This window comes from Peromyscus eremicus, chromosome 18, assembly GCF_949786415.1.
Source record: "Peromyscus eremicus chromosome 18, PerEre_H2_v1, whole genome shotgun sequence".
NCBI classification, from domain to species: Eukaryota; Metazoa; Chordata; class Mammalia; order Rodentia; family Cricetidae; genus Peromyscus; species Peromyscus eremicus.
Window position 1 is genome coordinate 2,551,725 of NC_081434.1, and position 18,936 is coordinate 2,570,660.

The following is an 18,936-nucleotide window of genomic DNA, read 5'->3' on the forward strand; positions in this document are numbered from 1 at the left end:
GGCGGACCGGCCGCCCCTGCCCCCACCCGAGGCTGGGCAGGCACTGTCTGGGTTCCCCCAGGAAGCCGGGCCTCCGCCGGGGCGTCGGCTCGGGACCCCACGGAGGGGATCTGAAATCCTGGGCTGTGACATTGAGTTCCAAAGGGGCGCGGGCGGGCGCTCCGCTCCGCTCCACCCTCGCCCCATCCTCCCACCCCGGGCTCCTCGGGCTCCAGGGAGCGCCGGAGGCAGGCGCAGCCCGAGGACGGCAGGGCGCCCCGGGGACTCCCACTCCCGGTCCGCTTCCCAGAACTCCGGAGCCCGCCGCGCCTCCGACTCCCCCTCCCCAGGGCAGCGCGCCAAATCAGCGCATGCGCATCCTCAGGATTGCCGCGTAGCTCGCTCGCTCTCTCCCCCACCCCTCCTCTCTTTTTCTTTCCCCGCCCCTTCCCTCCTTCCCTCCTCTCCCTGTCCCCTCCCTCTCCCCCTCTCAGCACCCCTCCCTCCTCCTCCTCTCCTCCCCCCCCCCCCCCCCCCGCGGCACTTCAGTCCAGGGGAACAGCGGTGCGAGCTCCAGGCCAGTGCACTGAGGAGGCGGAAACGGGGGAGCCCCCAGTTCTCCATCAGGCCCCTACCAAAGGCACCCCCCATCGGGTCCACGCCCCCCACCCCCCACCCCGCCTCCTCCCAATTGTGCATTTTTGCAGCCGGAGGCGGCTCCGAGATGGGGCTGTGAGCTTTCGCCCCGGGGAGGGGGAAAAGGAGCGAGGAGTGAAGCCAGGGTGAAGGGTTCGAATTTGGGGGCAGGGGGCGCACCCGCGTCAGCAGGCCCTTCCCGAGGGGCTCGGAACTGTGCCTTTTCACCTACGCCCCTGGTTCGCTTCGCTAAAGGAAAAGGATAAGAATAGAAGAGCCCGGAGAGAGGAAGATAAAGGGGGACCCCCCAATTGGGGGGGGGACGAGGACGAGAAGTGAGAGGACCAGAGGGCGGGGGCTGCAGCCTGCAACGGCCCACACCATGCTGACCCCGTCGTGCCTGCTGCTGCTGCCCCTGATCTCCGCGATGGTCGCCGGGGCCACTATGGATGGTGAGTGAGATTTCCGCGGGCCCCCTTGGAACCCTGGGGGCTCCCCCTTCCCAGCCCCCACCCCTGCGTCTGGATGGGGAAGGGAGACGCGGGAGGGGGTGCCTTTTGTTATCCCGGTCCAGCTGACACAGCAGCGGCCTGACTGGGGGCGGGGATGGGGTCTGATTTGGGGGATGGGAGCCTGGGACAAATGATGCTTCCAGGGCCCCCCAGCTCAGACAAAGACCAGAGGCCTGGCTAAGGAAGGAGGGCTCCCCCTTTTTCTGATCCTGGGATTGAGAGGCCTTCTCTTCCTATTTCTGGTAGGGGAGGGCCTCTGCCTCCCCTACATCCTCCACCCTCCCACAACCCTTCCCCCCCCCCCCCCCAGTCTGAATTGTGAAGGAATCCGGATTTGCTGTGTACCGCTGCAAAAGGGGGCGGAGGGCCTTTTGCGGTGGACTCTGAAGGCTGGGAGGCAGAGCTGGCTAGGGGTGCCCTGCTGGCCAGAGGGCAGGCAGGCCGAGAAAGCTGTGGGTGGGGATAGGGAGGGCCCCCTGTTTGGGTGTGGAATGAGCCCTGCATCCCAGACATGGAGGCCTGGGTCCAGAATCCTGGGCTGCCTGCCTGGGTTCCGAAGTGAGCACTCGGCTCTGATGGCCTCTGTCAGTAGCGGGGTTGAGGGACGGAGGGGTCTGGTGATGCTCTTGACTGAATTTCCCTTCTTAATTCCTGGGAGCTTTGAGATGAGAGAGAGAGAGAAAAAAAAAATCAGATGTCATCATTCTGGAAGGGACTGGAGAATGGTCTGGAATGCTGGGGAGGGGGTTCAGAGGCAGCCATTCCTGGCCTGACCACAGTTTGGATTGGAAGGAGAGTTGGAGGTTGGATGGGGGGTTATGACTATGCACCCACACCCCAATTCCCGCTCGTTTAGTAAGTGTGTTTAAGCCCAGCCCGACCTCACCTCATGCACACAGTTTATGTGGTAGGCTTGAGCTGCTGGGTTCTTTGGGGAAATGTGTGCCCCCCCTCCCCTTTTTCTGCCAGCTGTTTCTCCTCTTGCCGTGAGTCACCAGTTCAAGACTTGCCCAGGCTTTACGCTGGGGTCATGGGGTTGAACTGGGCTGGGCCCCTAACTTGAGAAGGGGTGAGATTTCGTTACTTCCTGTCAGGTTTACCCTCCGACTGGGGACAACAGCCTCATAGCATCAGACACCCCTCCTCTGGCGGCCAGGGCTTGCCAGGCTGGGATTGGGAAAGTTTTTCTCTGAAACCAGATTATGTGTTCTTCCCCCACCCCCTTCCCTAACTTGTTTCATTTGGGAGAGGAGGGCAGGAGGGTCAGGAAGCAGCTGTGCCCAGAAAAACAGTTTACTCCGTGGCCCTCAGTCATGTCGTCTTGGGGACTGTCTTGTCTGGCTACCACCCCTAATTTTCTGCCTACCCTTCCGACAAGCCTGTGGAGCCAAGCCACCCTCTCTGCCCCTCACATCTAAAGTCATCCTGTGCTTTCTTCTTGGTCTCAGCCCTGTGAGGGGAGAGGGGAAACTGAGGCAAAGAACTTTGGGAAGAAAAAAATATTAAGCCAGAAACAGACCCATCAGGAGCCTGTGCAGGGGCGGGCGCGGGGCGGGGTGGGGGTGGGGGGGAGTCAAGTAGGCTGCCTGTGGAGGGCCCGGGTCCTAGGGAGCACCACTCCAAGGAGTCCAAATGCTGCACTAAGTTGATTGATTGGTGGTGTTTGAATGAGGGAGTCTGACATGTTCTCCTTAACCGTCTCTAGGCAAGCACCTCTAAATCCTGAGTTCATAGCAACTCTGTGCATGGTCGGTCAGGGTGGGGGTAAAGGTCAGTGGTAGAATATTTGTCCTAGCACACAGGATGCCCCGTGTTCCATCCCTGGCAAGAAACACAAGTCCCCAGGGAAGGGACCACCTCCAAACACACCCATACTCTTCCCCTGGGAAGGAAGAGAGACCTGTAGGCGTCGGCCCTGTAGACTCTGAATGTCTTTCTTGGCTTTCCAGAGAAGGGGCCTCCTGCCTCAACTTACCTGACGATTCTAATTGCCCTTCCTGCTTCTCAGGAATAGCTCTAGGGGCCTTTCCCCACCTTTCTTCTGTCTGTGTCTGAAGCTCATACTGGGGTCCTCTGCATGGTGGGGTGAGAGGGTTGACTTCCTCCTAGGAGACACAGTGGAATGCACTTGCAGCCAAGGACGATGGAAAAGGTTAATGGAGAGGACGATGGAAGGATCACTGAGGGCCTTGCTGAGGAGAAGGATACTTCATGGGAAGCTTGCCAGGCAGCCAGCCAGCTCAGGGAAGACTTCTCTCCCTGGCCCTCTCCTCTCCTGCTTGAGCCGGCCCGTTACTAGTTGCTAGGAAAGGTGAACAGTTGAGTTATGAGATTGACGTGTTAATGTCCTGGCTTCCTGAGAGAAGGTTCCAGTCTCCCTGCTCAGACCCAAATCCTAAACAGCCCTCTGTAGCTTCCTCCTCTGAGGCCAGACACACGTAGGGAATTCCTTTGGGCCGTTATTTTGATGCTGGGGGCGGCAGCTTTCCAAGACTTTTTCTTTTTTGTTTCTTTGTTTTTTGTTGTTCTATCACTCTGTCACTCCCTCACGGGGCCTTCCAGCCATGCCACCCAGGGCCCAACCCTAAGTCAGATCCTTTCCAAACCCACACCCTCTTCCAACCCCTTCCTGGGGTTAGGTGCAGCTCAGGGTGGGTGGCAGAGCAAACAGTGTGCTTGAGGCCCTGGGTTCGGTCCCCCAGCACCAACAAAACCCAAATCAACCAGTCATTGCTTACCTTTGCAAAGTCCTTCCTTATTCCAGTGTTACTCTTTCCTGTCTTGGCCCTGCACATATGAACCCCAGAGTTTATTCACGCGCGCGCGCGCACACACACACACACACACACACACACACACACACCCTGGATTCTCTTCTGGGGGTCTTGCCCACCCCTTGGATTCCTGTGATCCAGATCTGAGTAGGGGGAGCTTGCTTGTTCTTGGGGAACCTAGGGCTGTTGAGTGGGACCATGCAAGGGTCTCTGAGTTGGTGGTGACTTGTGCCCGGGAACCTGGTCCCGCCCCCCTGTGTTCTGTCCCAGATTTCAGCCTGGTTTGCAGGATCCTGCATTGTTTAGAGAAGGAAGCAGTTGGCTCTGGAGTGTTTCCCGTGTGGTGGCCTCATGGCACCAGTATAGAGCCTCCCAGAAGGAGGTGAGGGGTAGGGGAGAGGGGATTGTCCGTCACACTCCCGTGAGATGACAGTCCCCCAGGCCTGACTGCCCAGGCTGAAGAGTTGGGCTTCCTTACCCGTCCGCCCACTCTCCCACTCTGTGAGAGGCAGCAGGCTCTAATCTGGACTCCCTTAGGTCAGAAGTTACTGTGTTGGGACTCTATCTCCCAAAGCCAGGATATGTGCTGCCCCACCTCCGTCTCGGGGGAGGAGGGGGTCATTCTCTGGGTTCACCCCAGGACAGCTGTGTCACCCTCTGGGCAACCTCTGCATTTAGCCCCCTTCCTGTCTTTTTGGCTGTCTGTCTGTCCATCTTCTTATGGTCTTCCAGAAGCTCTGTGTCTCTGGCCCTCCTGGTTCTCATCTTTTATTTACCCTTCCTCTGCTGTCTTCCCAGCCCTGACTCTGTTCTCAGTCACCGTCTTACTTTCTTTGGGCTAGCTATATTTACCTCTCTGCAGGTCCCCTAGATCGTGAAAGCTGCTTGGTAGTGGCATCTCTTCCGGGCTTTCCTTCCTGCCCTTTACCTTTGCTATTCTTCCCCTCCTGGACCCAGATTGTCCCCTCCAACTTCCCCCCAAATTCCTCTCTTCTAACCAAACCCCTTTGACTGATTTTGGAAATTGGGATCAGGGCAAATATTTCTAAAACAACAACAACAACAACAACAACAACAACAACAACAAAAACTTGGTGTGTGTGTGTGTGTGTGTGTGTGTGTGTGTGTGTGTGTGAGATTGGGGGTATTTCAGAAAGAAAGGAAAGAGGTGAGACCTCTGGTAGAACTTCCTCCTAACCGGCGTCTGAGAACTTAAGGAGGTCAGGAGCTTAGAGCTCTCCTGCTGGTGAGCACAGGCCATGTGGGGCATGGGGGAGGGCTAATAATGGACTCAGCCTTGGGAGAGATATGTTGACCTCCGCAGGCATTCGAGGGGATCTGGATTTTATTTGTGGGGAAAGGAAAAGACAGGGTCGTGGGTCAGGCTAATGTCCTGAGTCAATATTGACTCAGGATAGAAGAGGAGACCCTTCTCTTCCCCCGGCGGTCCAAGCCACCCTGTCTGTCCATCTGTCCCAGGCCGCAAAGCAGAGTTCCAGACTCAGGAATGACAAAAATGTGTCTGAGCCTCACTGAGCTGCGGGAAGGAGCCGCTGGTAACACCCAAAATACATAAAATTTGGGGAAAAGCTCTGTTGGGCTGGAGGCTCTTGCAGCCCTGCTCCCAAACGTTGGAAAGCTCAGATTCCCGCAGCCTGCCCCAACCTCTCTGGCTCCTGGTGTGGTTTTTCCCTTACAGGATGTTACTATGGAGGGAGCCTAGCCCTCTCTCCACCCTGTCACTCTCCAAATGGCCCCAGGGTCACTTTCTTGCTCTTCCTGCCTCCTGTCTCCTTGTCCTTCTGGAAGAATGTTGGAGGTTCCCAGGGGCTGTTGAAGGACAGGTCCCTGCTCTTTGGAGGGACAGCTCTGTCCAGGGTTTTCTTCTCTCCCTGTTCCCTAGCCAGGCATTCTGGCCTCCTGTCCCCACCCCACCCCAAGGTCCCAGAGTGGGACAGAGGCTTGAGCCAGGCAGTGGGGGTCTGTGTTGTGTCTGGATACACACCCAACCCCACACCTCCTGCCCTGGCTCCGGCTCGGTGGCCCTGGGGGCCATGGCTGGGCTGGGTGCCTGGTTGGGGAGGGGCAGGGTGTTGGCCAGGTTAGCATGGCAGTCACATCTCCAGGCTGAGAACAGACAGCCCCTGTGTCCCCGTGCTCCACAGTTCGCTCCCCCTCCTCCCTCGCTCCTGCTTCCCCCTCCTGCCCCAGCCTCTTCCGTCCCATCCTGCCTCGTCCTTCTCAGTGTTCTTCTCTGTGAGATGGGATTGCCCTAGCAAACACCCCGCAGCGTGACAGTCCGACCCCAGGGCTTCCGATCTGTGTGTGGTACTCGGTGGTCGTGGGGCGGGAGCAGGCAGGGACCCTTCCTAACCGACGACCACGACAATGATATTGTTCCCCTTCTGAAGGCCCCAAGAATGGATTTTCTGAATCTTGGGTTCAGATGCAGACGATTCAGCTGAGGGCATCTCAGTTGGCTTGGCCTTTAAGGAGATTATACATTTCCTCCCCCACCCCCATCCCAGCTCCCTCCCAGCTTGGAGGAGGCTTCACTTGGCTGTGGAAACTGCCCCAAAGTAGGTTATGTGTTTTCCTTCTTCTCCCCCTGAAGGAAATCAAAGACAGACTTCAGCCTTCTCACTCAAAATTCCTAGGGCTTTCTCCACCATGGCTGACAGGAAGTTCTTTCACTTATCTCTCGCCAATCCTTCTGCTGTCCTGGCTGTCTTGAGAGACGTGCACCCCCACCCACGCCACCCCATCCACCCTCTGCCCCTAAGCCTGAGGAGATGGTGCAGAGGGACAGGGTCTGAACCCTCCTCTTCCTTTCAGGGAGGGAGGGGAGCCCATCCCCCACTGCCCTCCCTCCACAGGAGCACATCTGGTTTGTGAATCTCTCTCATTTCAGCTTTTGGAGTCTGCCAGCTGCTGTTTCCTCAGTCGAATTCAAGCCAAAAATGGGGGTGGGGGACCGTGGGGGAACCATGTGAGGGCCAAAGGAGGGGATCCGTGGCTGGGACGTGGAAGACAGAGGAGGTTAGAGTGACCAGCCAGTGACCTCAGACCCTGGCTGTGAGTTCTGCCCTGGGGAAAGTTGGGGGCATGGGCTGAGCCCCAGGTACGGGAGGAAGAAGTGTCACCGGTGTCTCAGAGCTCCGAACATCCCATCTGCCTCTGAGTCCCACCGCAGTCCCTCTCCCGCCCCCACCCCCCCTCAGCCGGCCTGGCTGGCCAGGGGAAGTGATGGCCTCCAGCATGCTAACTAGGTTGGCGGGCTGTTTCCCCGGGAAGACCTCACAGCTGGCCCAGTGGGGTAATGAACTCAGCATTATCCACCTCCTCAAGGGGCCTTTATTCCCGGATCAGGGTAGGAGGGAGGAAGGGGGACTCCAAGGGGGCCTGGCCAGGCCATCCTTGGTGTGTTTCCTGAACTCAGCTCTGGTTCTGGCCAGGGGCCTGGGTACAGTCCTCCCTGCCAGAGATGGGGATGAGGGAGACAGGGGCTTGGTACAGTCCTCCCTGCCAGAGATGGGGATGAAGGATACAGGGGCCTGGGTACAGTCCTCCCTGCCAGAGATGGGGATGAGGGAGACAGGGGCCTGGGTACAGTCCTCCCTGCCAGAGATGGGGATGAAGGATACAGGGGCCTGGGTACAGTCCTCCCTGCCAGAGATGGGGATGAGGGAGACAGGGGCCTGGGTACAGTCCTCCCTGCCAGAGATGGGGATGAGGGAGACAAGGGCCTGGTACAGTCCCCTCTGCCAGAGATGGGGATGAAGGAGACAAGGGCCTGATATAGTCCCCTCTGCCAGAGATGGGGATGAAGGAGAGGGTATTTCCACTGGACTCCCTCTGTCAGAGCCCTGACACACTTTCCTTACTCTCCGGTCTCAGTCCTGCATTCCAGTTACTGCTGTACAGGCTCCCCAGGACCTGTGGCTCCTGAGGGGTCCTTGGCCTTTTGCGCCCATCTTGGTACCTAGTCAGTGCCTGTCACAGGAGCAGAAATGGGCTTGACCCAGGCGGGAGACAGGACCCCTGTGCTGGACGTGGTGATAAGGCATCAGATGAGAGAGGACTACAGTCTTTGAGACCCTAGAGCCGTGGGGCTGGAGAGATGACTCAGTGGTTAAGAGCACTGGTTGCTTTTTCAGAGGGCTGGAGTTCGAGTCCCACCACCCAAAGCCAGCTCACACGCATCTGTAAGTCCACTTTCAGGGGGTACAATGCCCTCCTCTGCCCTCCTCAGGCACCAGGGAAACATGTGGTCCACAGACACACACGCAGGCAAAACACCCGTCCGTACACATAAAATAAAACTTTAAAAAAGAGAGAGAGAACCTAGAGTCGGCTGAACTGAGTTGAGTCCTGATTTTGTCACTTGCTAGGTGTGTGATCCTGGGCAGGTCTGGCCCAGAAACCGGGGGTTAGCAGCTCTCTAGGCGTCGTCTTGTGGGGAAGACTAAATGATGAGATGGCAGATGGAGAGAGCTGGTCGATCACTGCCCCCAGCACGTAACTCTGCACACAGTCCTGTCAGCTGTCAGTGATGTAGCTCCTCACTGGGGATGAGGGCAATTAAAGTCAGGTGGTCCCCGTGGATATCGTCATGCCACAGGTGAGGGACGTCAGAATTAGTTCCTCCAGATGGAGCCAGCCAGGACCCTGCCACGGCTGGAGAGTGATCTTTAGATCCTCCTTATCTGGAGCACTCCCCCCCGGAAGTCCCCTACTCTGTGGCCTGACCAACAGGGAAGCTGTTAGGTGGAAGGTGAGCCTCCTACCCGTCCCATCCTCCCTGTCTGGCTCCGTCCTCCCTGCTGTCCTCCGAGGTAACATCTCCGAGCCACGCTGTGTGCCAAGGACCTCTCCACAGTTCTCACGTGGGGGTCCGATGGTAAGGAGTTGGAGCTGGGGTGACAGGTCAAGAGGCCAGTAGTGTCCCTGAGGTCAGAGAAGCAGAGTGGTTAGTTAGGAAAGGCCGTCTGCGGGCTGCCCGTGGGAACAAGAGGAGCGTGAAGAAGAACCACAGCAGAGACCTCTGCTCTTCCCGTCACAGTTAGCAAGGTCAGGGGGTGCTGGGGAGCGATGACGAAACCAGAGCGGCACGGACTTTGACCCTGAAGCCCTGGGGTGGAGGGGCATGCCGGACACCCGGCCTCGAACACTTGGAAAGGGGCGATAAGACTCTTGGACCCTCCCCCTTTGCTATATCTGCGCTCTATGGAGGATTGACGCTGGGGAGGCATAGGACGCTCCAGCGCCCACGAGTTGACCGCCATCCTTCCTCTTCCCCTTCCCCTTCCCCTTCTCTCCTTGCCTTCAGCCCCTAAAACGTGCAGCCCGAAGCAGTTTGCCTGCAGAGACCAAATCACCTGTATCTCGAAGGGCTGGCGGTGTGATGGGGAGAAAGACTGTCCAGACGGCTCTGATGAGGCCCCTGAGATCTGTGAGTTCCTTTCCCGGGCCCCTCGCTCTAAACCCTGGGTTTTTTTCTCTTTCCTTTTTGCGGGGTGTTTGGGATAGGAGCAGCCAGAGACGCTAGCCTGGCATGGCCCTTGCTCTGTGGCTGTGTCCGCCCGTGACATAGCTCAGGGTTCCCTCCTGCGTCTTCAAAGCACCCGGCATGGTGTGAGCAGTGATGGTACCTTGGATTTCCCTTGGCTGCTGCACCCCCAAGGCTGCTGGGGGACAGTGGCCTCTGGGGGAGCACCTTCGCCACGAAGGAGATAACCAAGCTGCCCTTTCCTTACACCATTTTCTTCCTCCCACGTCTGAAGCTTCTCTGGCACTCGGTGAGTGGCCTTCGGGCCCTGCCAGGTACCCTTCTGCCCCTAGTCTCCCAGGCCAAAGGCCACTGCTCTTGCTCAGTCCCTGTACCAGAAGCCCCACCCCTGTGCCCTTCCCGACACCCCGCCTTCCCCTGCCCCCAATAAGTGGTGTAATCAGAGCAGCTGTTTAAACTGGGAGAAAGGTCCTCACCCAGCCCTCACCCTCCCAGTGGCCAGGAGAGGGGTGAATAGGGGGAGGACTTGCTGGCAGGACCCCAGAGTCCTAGGGTCTCTGCCTTCAGTATTTCCCCTGCATGGCCAATCCTGGCCAAAGGTCTAAGCATGCTATCTTTTCTCGTCATCCAGCTTCAGTGCCACCCTGTGTCCCTTCTAATACCTCTAGCATGGCTATCCAGGGTAGTGGTTAGGGTGGAAAGGAAGCTACTGGCTCTTCCTCACCCCTGCATCCTGCCCTGGAGGGGTAATCGCTGGGTATTAGGCCTGGAGCCTCCTGTGGTCTACACCACTTCCCCCTCCACGTTTCTGACCCTGGGCCTGTGTGTTGGGAGGAGAGAAAGCCACATGGGGATCGGTCACACACTTTGGTTCATCCCTTCCTTCAGTGTGAGGCAAACCCTCTCTTACTGAATCCCCACACATGTGTGAACACACATGCACCCTCCTGGACCATAACAGACACACATAGCCCCACCAGGCACGAACACCCACCAGACAGAGGCTCAGGTCGTTTGCACAGCCCATGTGGATGCTCCCAAAAGTAGCTGCAGAAATACTCAGACAGATGCCCAAACACGTGTCGTGGCGGCGGGCACTCAGACCCAGACAGGTGCACGCGCGCACACACACACCACACCACGCACCACACACTACACACACACACACATACACACACACACACCACACCACACACCACACACACACCACACACACACACACACACACACACACACACACACACACACACACAAAGGATGGAAACTCCCTTGCCTAGAACCTCTATAATCACGCTATCGGCCTCACACGAACACCTCCCTGCTCGGGTGGGGTCAACACCAGAACAGACACACCTTGCCGTTGGGACCGTTGGTGTCTTCCTATCTCATCCCTCTTCCTGGCCGCTATGGAAACGAAGAAGGATGTTATCGGTAGACCACAGGTTTTGACCTTTCTAGAGCTTCCCACCAGGCCTTTGCTTCGGGTTGGAAGTTTAGGATAATACAGCTTAAGAGAAATACAATATAAGTCATATGCAGCTTTGAAATATCCAAACAGCCACATTAAAAAAGCAAACAGCTAAAGTTAATTTGAATATTTTTATCAAATGCACCCAAAATATTATTTCAGTATATTAATATTACTTGTATGGAAATTATTAGAGATCCTTGGCCCTCTTTTGATATTTGATATAAAAAACTAGTATATATTTTATATGTAGGTTTTAGGTTTTGTTTTGTTTTGTTTTGGATTTTTCCAGTCAGGGTTTCTCTGTGTAGCCCTGGCTGTCTTGGAACTCACTCTGTACACCAGGCTGGCCTTGAACTCACAGAGATCCTCCTGTCTCTGCCTCCCAAGTGCTGGGATTAAAGGTACCATGCCTGGCTTTGTATGGACTTTTAATTTAGCACACTTAAAGTGTTTGAGAATGGCGTACGGCTGTGTCTGTGAACTGGCTCACTTCTAGACGTGGGCTTCACCCAACACTGAGCTCTGTGCTCTGAGAACCACAGAAAGGTAGTTTATTTCTGTTTGTTTGTCATGGGAGCTCCCTCTCTGCCAGGGACTGTTTCCTTAAGCTTCTGCCTGTCTCCTGGTTTATAGACTATCGAGGCTATAGGGTCCATAAGCGTGGAGCGTTTACGGTAGGCCCTGGCGTTCCCCTTCACATGGCTGACAGATGCGTGGCTACTGCTGTGGGTGGCGAAGCGGTAGTTAGAAGAATCCGTTTAGTCCCTAAGACCCCTTGAGATCTACGGCTCTCTGAAATGCCAATCTTGGTTTATTCCTCACCTTCCCCACCCAGTACCAGGATGACTGACTGGCCACCTCAGGCAGCTTGGTGATGCCGTCACATCTGTTTGCTCCCAGGTCCCCAAAGTAAAGCCCAGAGATGTCAACCAAATGAGCACAATTGTCTGGGGACCGAACTGTGTGTTCCCATGTCTCGTCTCTGCAACGGGGTCCAAGACTGTATGGATGGTTCGGATGAGGGCGCTCACTGCCGAGGTAAGGGGGCCACACGCTCTCCTGTGACGTGGGGTACATGTTCTCTTGGCACAGCATCTGGGGGGATGTTACAGTTCACGATCCAAGGACCGTCCTTGGACTTTAGTGGGTATGAGACCTTGTCCTGCTCCCATGCCCAGACTTGTCAATGAAATTAGTGGCCCCTTGGGCTTGGAGCCTGATCAAACAGCCCTATGGGCTTCAGCTGTGGGCCAGACTGGGCACTTTTCCTCTGGCTGTGTGTGCTCGGACAAGTCACCTCTCTTCAAGCCTGTTCTCAACTATGAGATGAGAAGTGTTTTTATACTCTGTTTTTAATAGTGGACTACTTTCTTCAAACGCTTTCCTCCATGACTCCTGGGTGTGAACACAGAGGAACAGAGATGTTGTCATCCGAGCTAGGGTTAGGGACCTCAGGTTTGGTGCACTGACCCTGCCAGAGTTCTCGAAGGCATCCCTCAAGAACTGCAAGTCTTGGAGGGGACCAAGCCTGCTCTGGTCCTTCCTTTCCATATGTTCTCAAAGCTGGCTGATGGGAAAGCCTTTCAGACGGAGGAGGGGACATCAGTAACCGGCCACACCTCTTGGCTGTGGCAGCGGATTAAGAGGAATCCGTGATGTGGAACAACCTTCAGGCTTGGCTGTTAGAGAAATAGTAGCCTCTCTTCTGCCCCAGGTTCTGGGCCTGGAGCAAGCAGCATTTAACAGGTCTGGAGGAGGGCAGTCATAGGAGTGGGGGGTGGGGCCAGTGTCATATGTCATACACATGTCAGAAAACATCTGCTTGTGGGAGGAGACACATCTGGATCCTTTCACTCCAGCAGGGACTGTGGAGCAAGGGGGTTTGTGGGAGATTTTTTTTTTTTTTCCTCCTTCCTTTTGGCTGATTTCATCTGGAGCTCTTGGGATGAGATACAGAAAGTTAGTTTAGGGCTAACTTCAGCCCTGTGGCCAATCCTAACTAGAGCATTGTGTGCCCAGGTTTGCTTCCTTTTCGAATACCTTTTTAGTCTCCGAAACAAACAAACAAGAAACTTGGCTTGGCATCCCGCAATATTAGAGAAGCCCGCCCACCCACAAGACTTCTTTTCCAGATTTCCCACAGCAGGCAGCATTTACCCCCTTGGTGAAAGACTGGAAAGTTGGTCTTTCTGACCGGAGGGTGGAGGAAGAGTAACTGAGGTTCACCCCCGCCCCCCCAGCTCCTCCTGGCGAGCTCAGTGCTTTAAACACCTTAACCTCTCAGCGGTTTTCTCCTAGGTGGGGGTGTGAAGAGCTTGGACAAAGGGGTCTTTGTGGCCTAGTCGCCTGGCCCCAAGCAAGCCCTTAATTGGGTCGCTGGTGTGTGTGTGGGGGGCACAATTCTCCCACCGAGCCCCGCCCCTGTCTTACCCCCTCTGTCTCCCCTGGAGAAGTGGGTCATGGCAGGAGGAGGAACTCATCTTATTCTTCCTCTTCCTCCATCTGGACTCTGGGTCTTCCCTGTGAGGCCTCCGGAGCTCAAGGATGACTTAGAACAGCACTTGTAGGCCAGAGGGCAGAAGCACTAACTGTCGGTATTGCCTGTCCCTACTTCACCCTCCGCTGGAGCTGACATAGTAACTCCCTTCAAGTGCAAACATAAGGCACAGGGAAGATTCACTGTCTCTTCTTGTTGACCCTATCAAAATACCAGAAGCCATCCTGGGGCGGGGGGGGGTGACACCGATGGTCCAGAGTGACAGAGCAGGCAGAGGCGGGTGCCAAGCCACAATCGGCTGTGTGACCTTGTCCCCATTGCACTGGCGCTTTCTGGGCCCTGCAGAATCCTGCGCTTGCTTCCTAAGTGCTCTCGCTCTCGGGCACCGTGGCCTTTACTTCAAAGCAGCTTCTGAAGGGTGACTGGAGACGGGGAGGTTGCCGTCTTGGGGTGGCTGCGTGTCTGGGGGCCTGAGTGTGTCTCTCCTACCCCGTGCAGAGCTCCGGGTCAACTGTTCTCGAATGGGTTGTCAGCACCATTGTGTCCCCACACCCAGTGGACCCACCTGCTTCTGCAACAGCAGCTTCCAGCTGCAGGCAGACGGCAAGACGTGCAAAGGTATGTGAACGTGGCTGTGTGCGGGGTGTGTGTGTGTGTGTGTGTGTGTGTGTGTGTGTGACATGCAAAGGTATGTGAATGTGGCTGTGTGCTGGTGTGTGTGTGTGTGTATGTGTGTGTGTGTGATGCAAAGGTATGTGAACGTGGCTGTGTGCGGGGTATGTGTGTGTGAGACATGCAAAGGTATGTGAACGTGGCTGTGTGCAGGGTGTGTGTGTGTGAGACATGCAAAGGTATGTGAACGTGGCTGTGTGCAGGGGTGTGTGTGTGAGGGGGACATGCAAAGGTATGTGAACGTGGCTGTGTGCAGGGGTGTGTGTGTGAGGGGGACATGCAAAGGTATGTGAACGTGGCTGTGTGCGGGTGGGTGTGTGTGCACGCGCGCAGGTGTGTGTGTGAGGGGGACATGCAAAGGTATGTTAACATGGCTGTGTGTGGGGGTGGGTGGGTGTGGGTGTGTGTGTGAGGGGACATGCAAAGGTATGTGAACGTGGCTCTGTGTGTGTGTGTGTGTGTGTGTGTGTGTGTGTGTGCTCGCGTGAGCGCGCGCGGGTGTGTGTGTGTGTGTGTGTGAGAGGCTGGCTGCCAGGTGAGTTGAAGCAGGGCTGGACTGAGGGAGAAAAAGACAAAAAGGAGGGCCCCAGGGGCAGCCCAGACATGGTGTGGCTGTGAGTCCTAAGTATTGCTTTCAGCGGCACTTTCAAAACTCTTCGAAAAATTTTCGCTTGCACACGAATTTTGTTGTAAAAAATTAAAGCATTAGCCAGATGGTATGGCTCACACCTGTAGTTCCAGTACTTGAAAAGCTGAGGTAGGTGGATTATTAATGAGTTCCAGGCCAACCTGGGCTACAGAGTAAAAGCCTTCCTAAAAAAAAAAGAAGAAGAGGAAAAGAAAAAGAAAAAAAAAAAAAAAAGATCAAAGCCGGTGGTGGTAGTGCACACCTTTAATCCCAGCACTTGGGAGGCAGAGGCAGGTGGATCTCTTGAGTTGGAGGCCAGCCTGGGCTACAGAGTTCCAGGACAGCCAGGATTACACAGAGAAACCCTGTCTTAAAAGAGAGAGAGAGAGAGAGAGAGAGAGAGAGAGAGAGAGGCGAAGAAAAGAGAAAAATTAAAGCATTACAGATAAAACAGAGCTCCTTAATAAATTCTCTTCCGTTCTGCCCCCATTCCGCCTGGAGGTGAATCCAGCAGTGTGCTGTACCCCTCCACCAGCCCTCTGTTGCCATCACCAAATGTAAATCTTGCTTGTGTTTGTGTTCTTTTTCCATACGTAATGCCACACTGTAGGTATCACTTACAGTGTTTTCCACTCCTCAGTACATTCTAGGGATTTTCCCTTACCCCCTCACCACACCCCGCCCCACCCGCCACGGTAGTCTGTAGAGATCTACCTCATTCACTAAAAACCACTGTGACGTGCTGCGACCACAGTTTACTTGGCCATTTCCCTATTGGTGAGTAAGATGTCCCCCGTTTCTCCTCTGTCACAAACAATGCAAACCTTTCTGTTTAAGTTTGTCTGCACAAATACCACCTTCTCCGTGCGGCCGTCCTTAACCACTCTGCGTACGTCAGACCCTCACGACTAGGCCTTCTCCTCCTTTTCCCTTTTTTTTTTTTTTTTTTAATGTGTATCAGTGTTTTACCTACATATATGTATGTGCACCACATGCATGCCTGGTGCCCACGGAGGACAGAAAAGGGTGTTGGATCCCTGGAACTAATAACATTATGGATGGCTGTGAGCCACCGTGTGGGCACTGGGAACTGAACCCAGGTCCTCTGCAAGAGCGGCAAGTGCTCCTAACAGCTGAGCCATCTCTTCAGCCCCTCTGTCCTTTTTTTTTTTTTTTTTTTTTTTAAGATTTATTTATTTTTATATGTATGAGTGAGTGTTTTGCCTACATATGTTTGTGTACCATGTGCATACTTGGTGCCCCAAGAAGTCAGAAGAAGGCGTAGGAACCCCTGAAATTAACATTACTGATGGTTGTGAGTTACCATGTGGTTGCTGGGAACAGAACCTGGGTCCTCTGGAAGAGCTGTAAGTGTTCTTAACCACTGAGCCGTCTCCACAGCCCCTTGCCTTTTTTTGTTTTTTGGGTTGTTTTTTTTTTTGTTTTTTGTTTTGGTTTGTTTTTTGTTTTGGTTTTTCGAGACAAGATTTCTCTGTGTAGCTTTGGAGCCTGTCCTGGATCTCACTCTGTAGACCAGGCTGGCCTTGAACTCACAGAGATCCGCCTGGCTCTGCCTCCCGAGTGCTGGGACTAAAGGCATGCGCCACCACTGCCTGGCCCTTGTCTTTTATTTTAAGAGCAGTGCTAAGGATCAAACCCAGGGTCTTGCACATGTCAGGTAGGCACCCTGCTGCTGACGTACACCACAGCCCTGCTTTGCCCTTTGTTTCCAACAGCACTGGTCGTTTTCCACTCTACTACCCCCTCGAACCCAAGCTTTACCTTTTTTTTTCTTTATTATAACATCAGCCTTCCATTTATTACCCGAGTGTAAGTTTCATGAAGACAGTAATGTAGTTCTGTTTTCAAATTCGTCATTGTGTCTTCCGAGCCTGCCTCATCGGTTTCCGAGAAACGTTTCCTGAATGACCGTGGGGCATGATGGAGCAGAGGAAATCCCAAAACTATGTTTTCTGGGCAGTAGGTTTGCACATTCGGATCTGTCACCGGTTCCACCAAACTGTCCCCCGGCTGGTGGTGTCGCAGGGCACCCTGCTGCACTGGATAACGGCTCTGCTGTCCTCCTCTCTCCTCGCAGATTTTGACGAATGCTCCGTGTATGGCACCTGCAGCCAGCTTTGTACCAACACAGACGGCTCCTTCACATGTGGCTGTGTCGAGGGCTACCTGCTCCAGCCAGACAACCGCTCATGCAAAGCCAAGAATGGTAGGTGCGGCTGCCCCCCGGCCATGGAGCCAAGAGTGGCCTCGGCAGCCAGAAGTCCCCACTGACCTTTGTCTGTCCCATCTTCAGAGCCAGTAGATCGGCCGCCGGTGCTCCTGATCGCCAACTCCCAGAACATCCTAGCTACATACCTGAGTGGAGCCCAGGTGTCCACCATCACACCCACCAGCACCCGACAGACCACGGCCATGGACTTCAGCTACGCCAATGAGACCGTGTGCTGGGTGCACGTCGGGGACAGTGCCGCCCAGACACAGCTCAAGTGTGCCCGGATGCCTGGCCTGAAGGGCTTTGTGGACGAGCATACCATCAACATCTCCCTCAGTCTGCACCGTGAGTGGCCCGTTCAGAGGGGAGGGGAGATGGGCGAGACAGACCCTAGATGGAAGGAGCCCCGCTCGGGGCAGGAGCCCAGTGAAGATGCCTCCAGCAGAGGCCGGAGACAGGGGGCTTGAGGCCTCTTTGTAGCAGGAGCAGAGGGATGGCGGCTCTTCTTCTGCTACACTCTGAGCTAAATGTCTCTAGATGGCATTTTGCATTTCTGGTCCAGGGCTAAGGGAGGCCTCAGTGGAGAATGGAAGGCTGAGAGGGCCATGAATGGTCACTCTCCCGAGACCAGGGACTGTCCCGTCCTTGAAAGGGGAGTATGGATTAGACCATGAGGGGCTTTCCCACATAGCAGGAGCTGGGACTAGGGGAAAAAAGCTAAGGATTTGGAGAAGGGTCAGGTAATGGGGGTGTTAGGTAGCAGAGGGCAGAGGAGCCTGAGCCTGGCTTGGTTTGGTCTTCCGTGGAGTGCTTTTACCCTCAGGAGTATGACCAGAAAGGACTTCCCACCGCTGGGTAGGTGCCAAGTCCCTGAGCCTGTTTCCGGTCCTTGGCAGTCAATGAGACCGAGGGAGGAGCCGTGAGCTGCTGAGCACTTAGGATATGCTGGCCATTCCCATTCAGGCTCGCTGCTGACGCAGCTTGACGGTCGTACAGTGAAGGAGGGTGTCATGGGCTCACACATAGCTGGGTGCAGACCCACGGCAGTGTTGTTACACAAACAAGCAAAAACTTCCTCCACAGAGTCCACAGCTGGCAGACTCACATTCCCCGAAAAGCCACAGAGGGCTGAGGGGAAGGATCTGGACGGTGGTTGATCTGTCCCCAGCCCTCAGGCATAACTGGAACTCTGACCCCGAGTAAACCAAAATTCCCTACCTCAACTTGGGTTCCCTCAGCTCCATAATGGATTGGTGCTAGTCTGTCCAGGTCTGATAAACTGAAGTGAAAGCCTTGTGGTAAATGAAGTTCATAGCTTAGAGTTGCGAACTCCAGATCCTCTTAGTTTGTCCCCACCCCACCCCAGCTGGTGCTGATACTGAATCCAGGGGCCTCACTAGCAGAGGCTAAGCATGTGCTCTGTGGCTGAGTATAGCCCTAACTCCTGTAGTAGATGCATAAGTTCCTTTCTTCTGGGCCTGTGAGGCTTCCCGTAGAAAGCAAAGGTCCCATGAAATTGTGAAGGATTCAGTCTGAGAGGGTCCTTTTGGGGATGGTGGAGAACAGAGGAGCCCTTCCTGTCTGTGGCTCAGGATATGGCTCCAACATTGGCTCTGGCTTCCCAGCACCATAGTGTCCAAGGTCCACTGTGACTGGATATGTGTCCTTCTGGAGTGCTGGGCTGAGAGCTGCCTGGCACCTGAGGGGTGGGCAGCCCAAGGAGCCCTGTGTGGTGAGATTGGAGACAACTTCCTCGTGTGTGTTTCTAGTTCACCATCCCACTCAACAGGCCTGCTTGGGCCAAGAGACATGGCAGCCTTTTCTCCAGCCTTGCCACAGGGCCAGAGAGTGGTACGCTGGGTAGGTGGCTATGATGTACCCTCTGGGAACCTTCTCAACTTCTGCTCTGGCTTGGTCCATTCTCCCGACTTCCTTCCCCACAGAAGCAGGAAGTAACCTTGGGTAGATACCCCTCCCTTGGCAAACAGATTTGCCTTGCCTCCCCAGGCTGCCGCACTTTACCGG

At 55.1% G+C, this 18,936-nt stretch overlaps 1 protein-coding gene across 1 annotated transcript in view; it reads left to right on the forward strand.

Annotated features, from left to right (window-relative positions):
* Positions 1-628: 628 nt before the first annotated feature.
* Lrp1 (LDL receptor related protein 1) overlaps positions 629-18,936 on the forward strand; it is an 82,835-nt gene continuing 64,527 nt past the window's right edge. The window contains exons 1-6 of the mRNA XM_059245346.1: positions 629-1,067; positions 9,231-9,353; positions 11,782-11,919; positions 13,877-13,996; positions 16,777-16,905; positions 16,993-17,256. Coding sequence (XP_059101329.1) covers positions 998-1,067; positions 9,231-9,353; positions 11,782-11,919; positions 13,877-13,996; positions 16,777-16,905; positions 16,993-17,256 — 844 coding nt within the window. The 5' untranslated portion in view covers positions 629-997. The remainder of the gene's footprint in view (positions 1,068-9,230; positions 9,354-11,781; positions 11,920-13,876; positions 13,997-16,776; positions 16,906-16,992; positions 17,257-18,936) is intronic.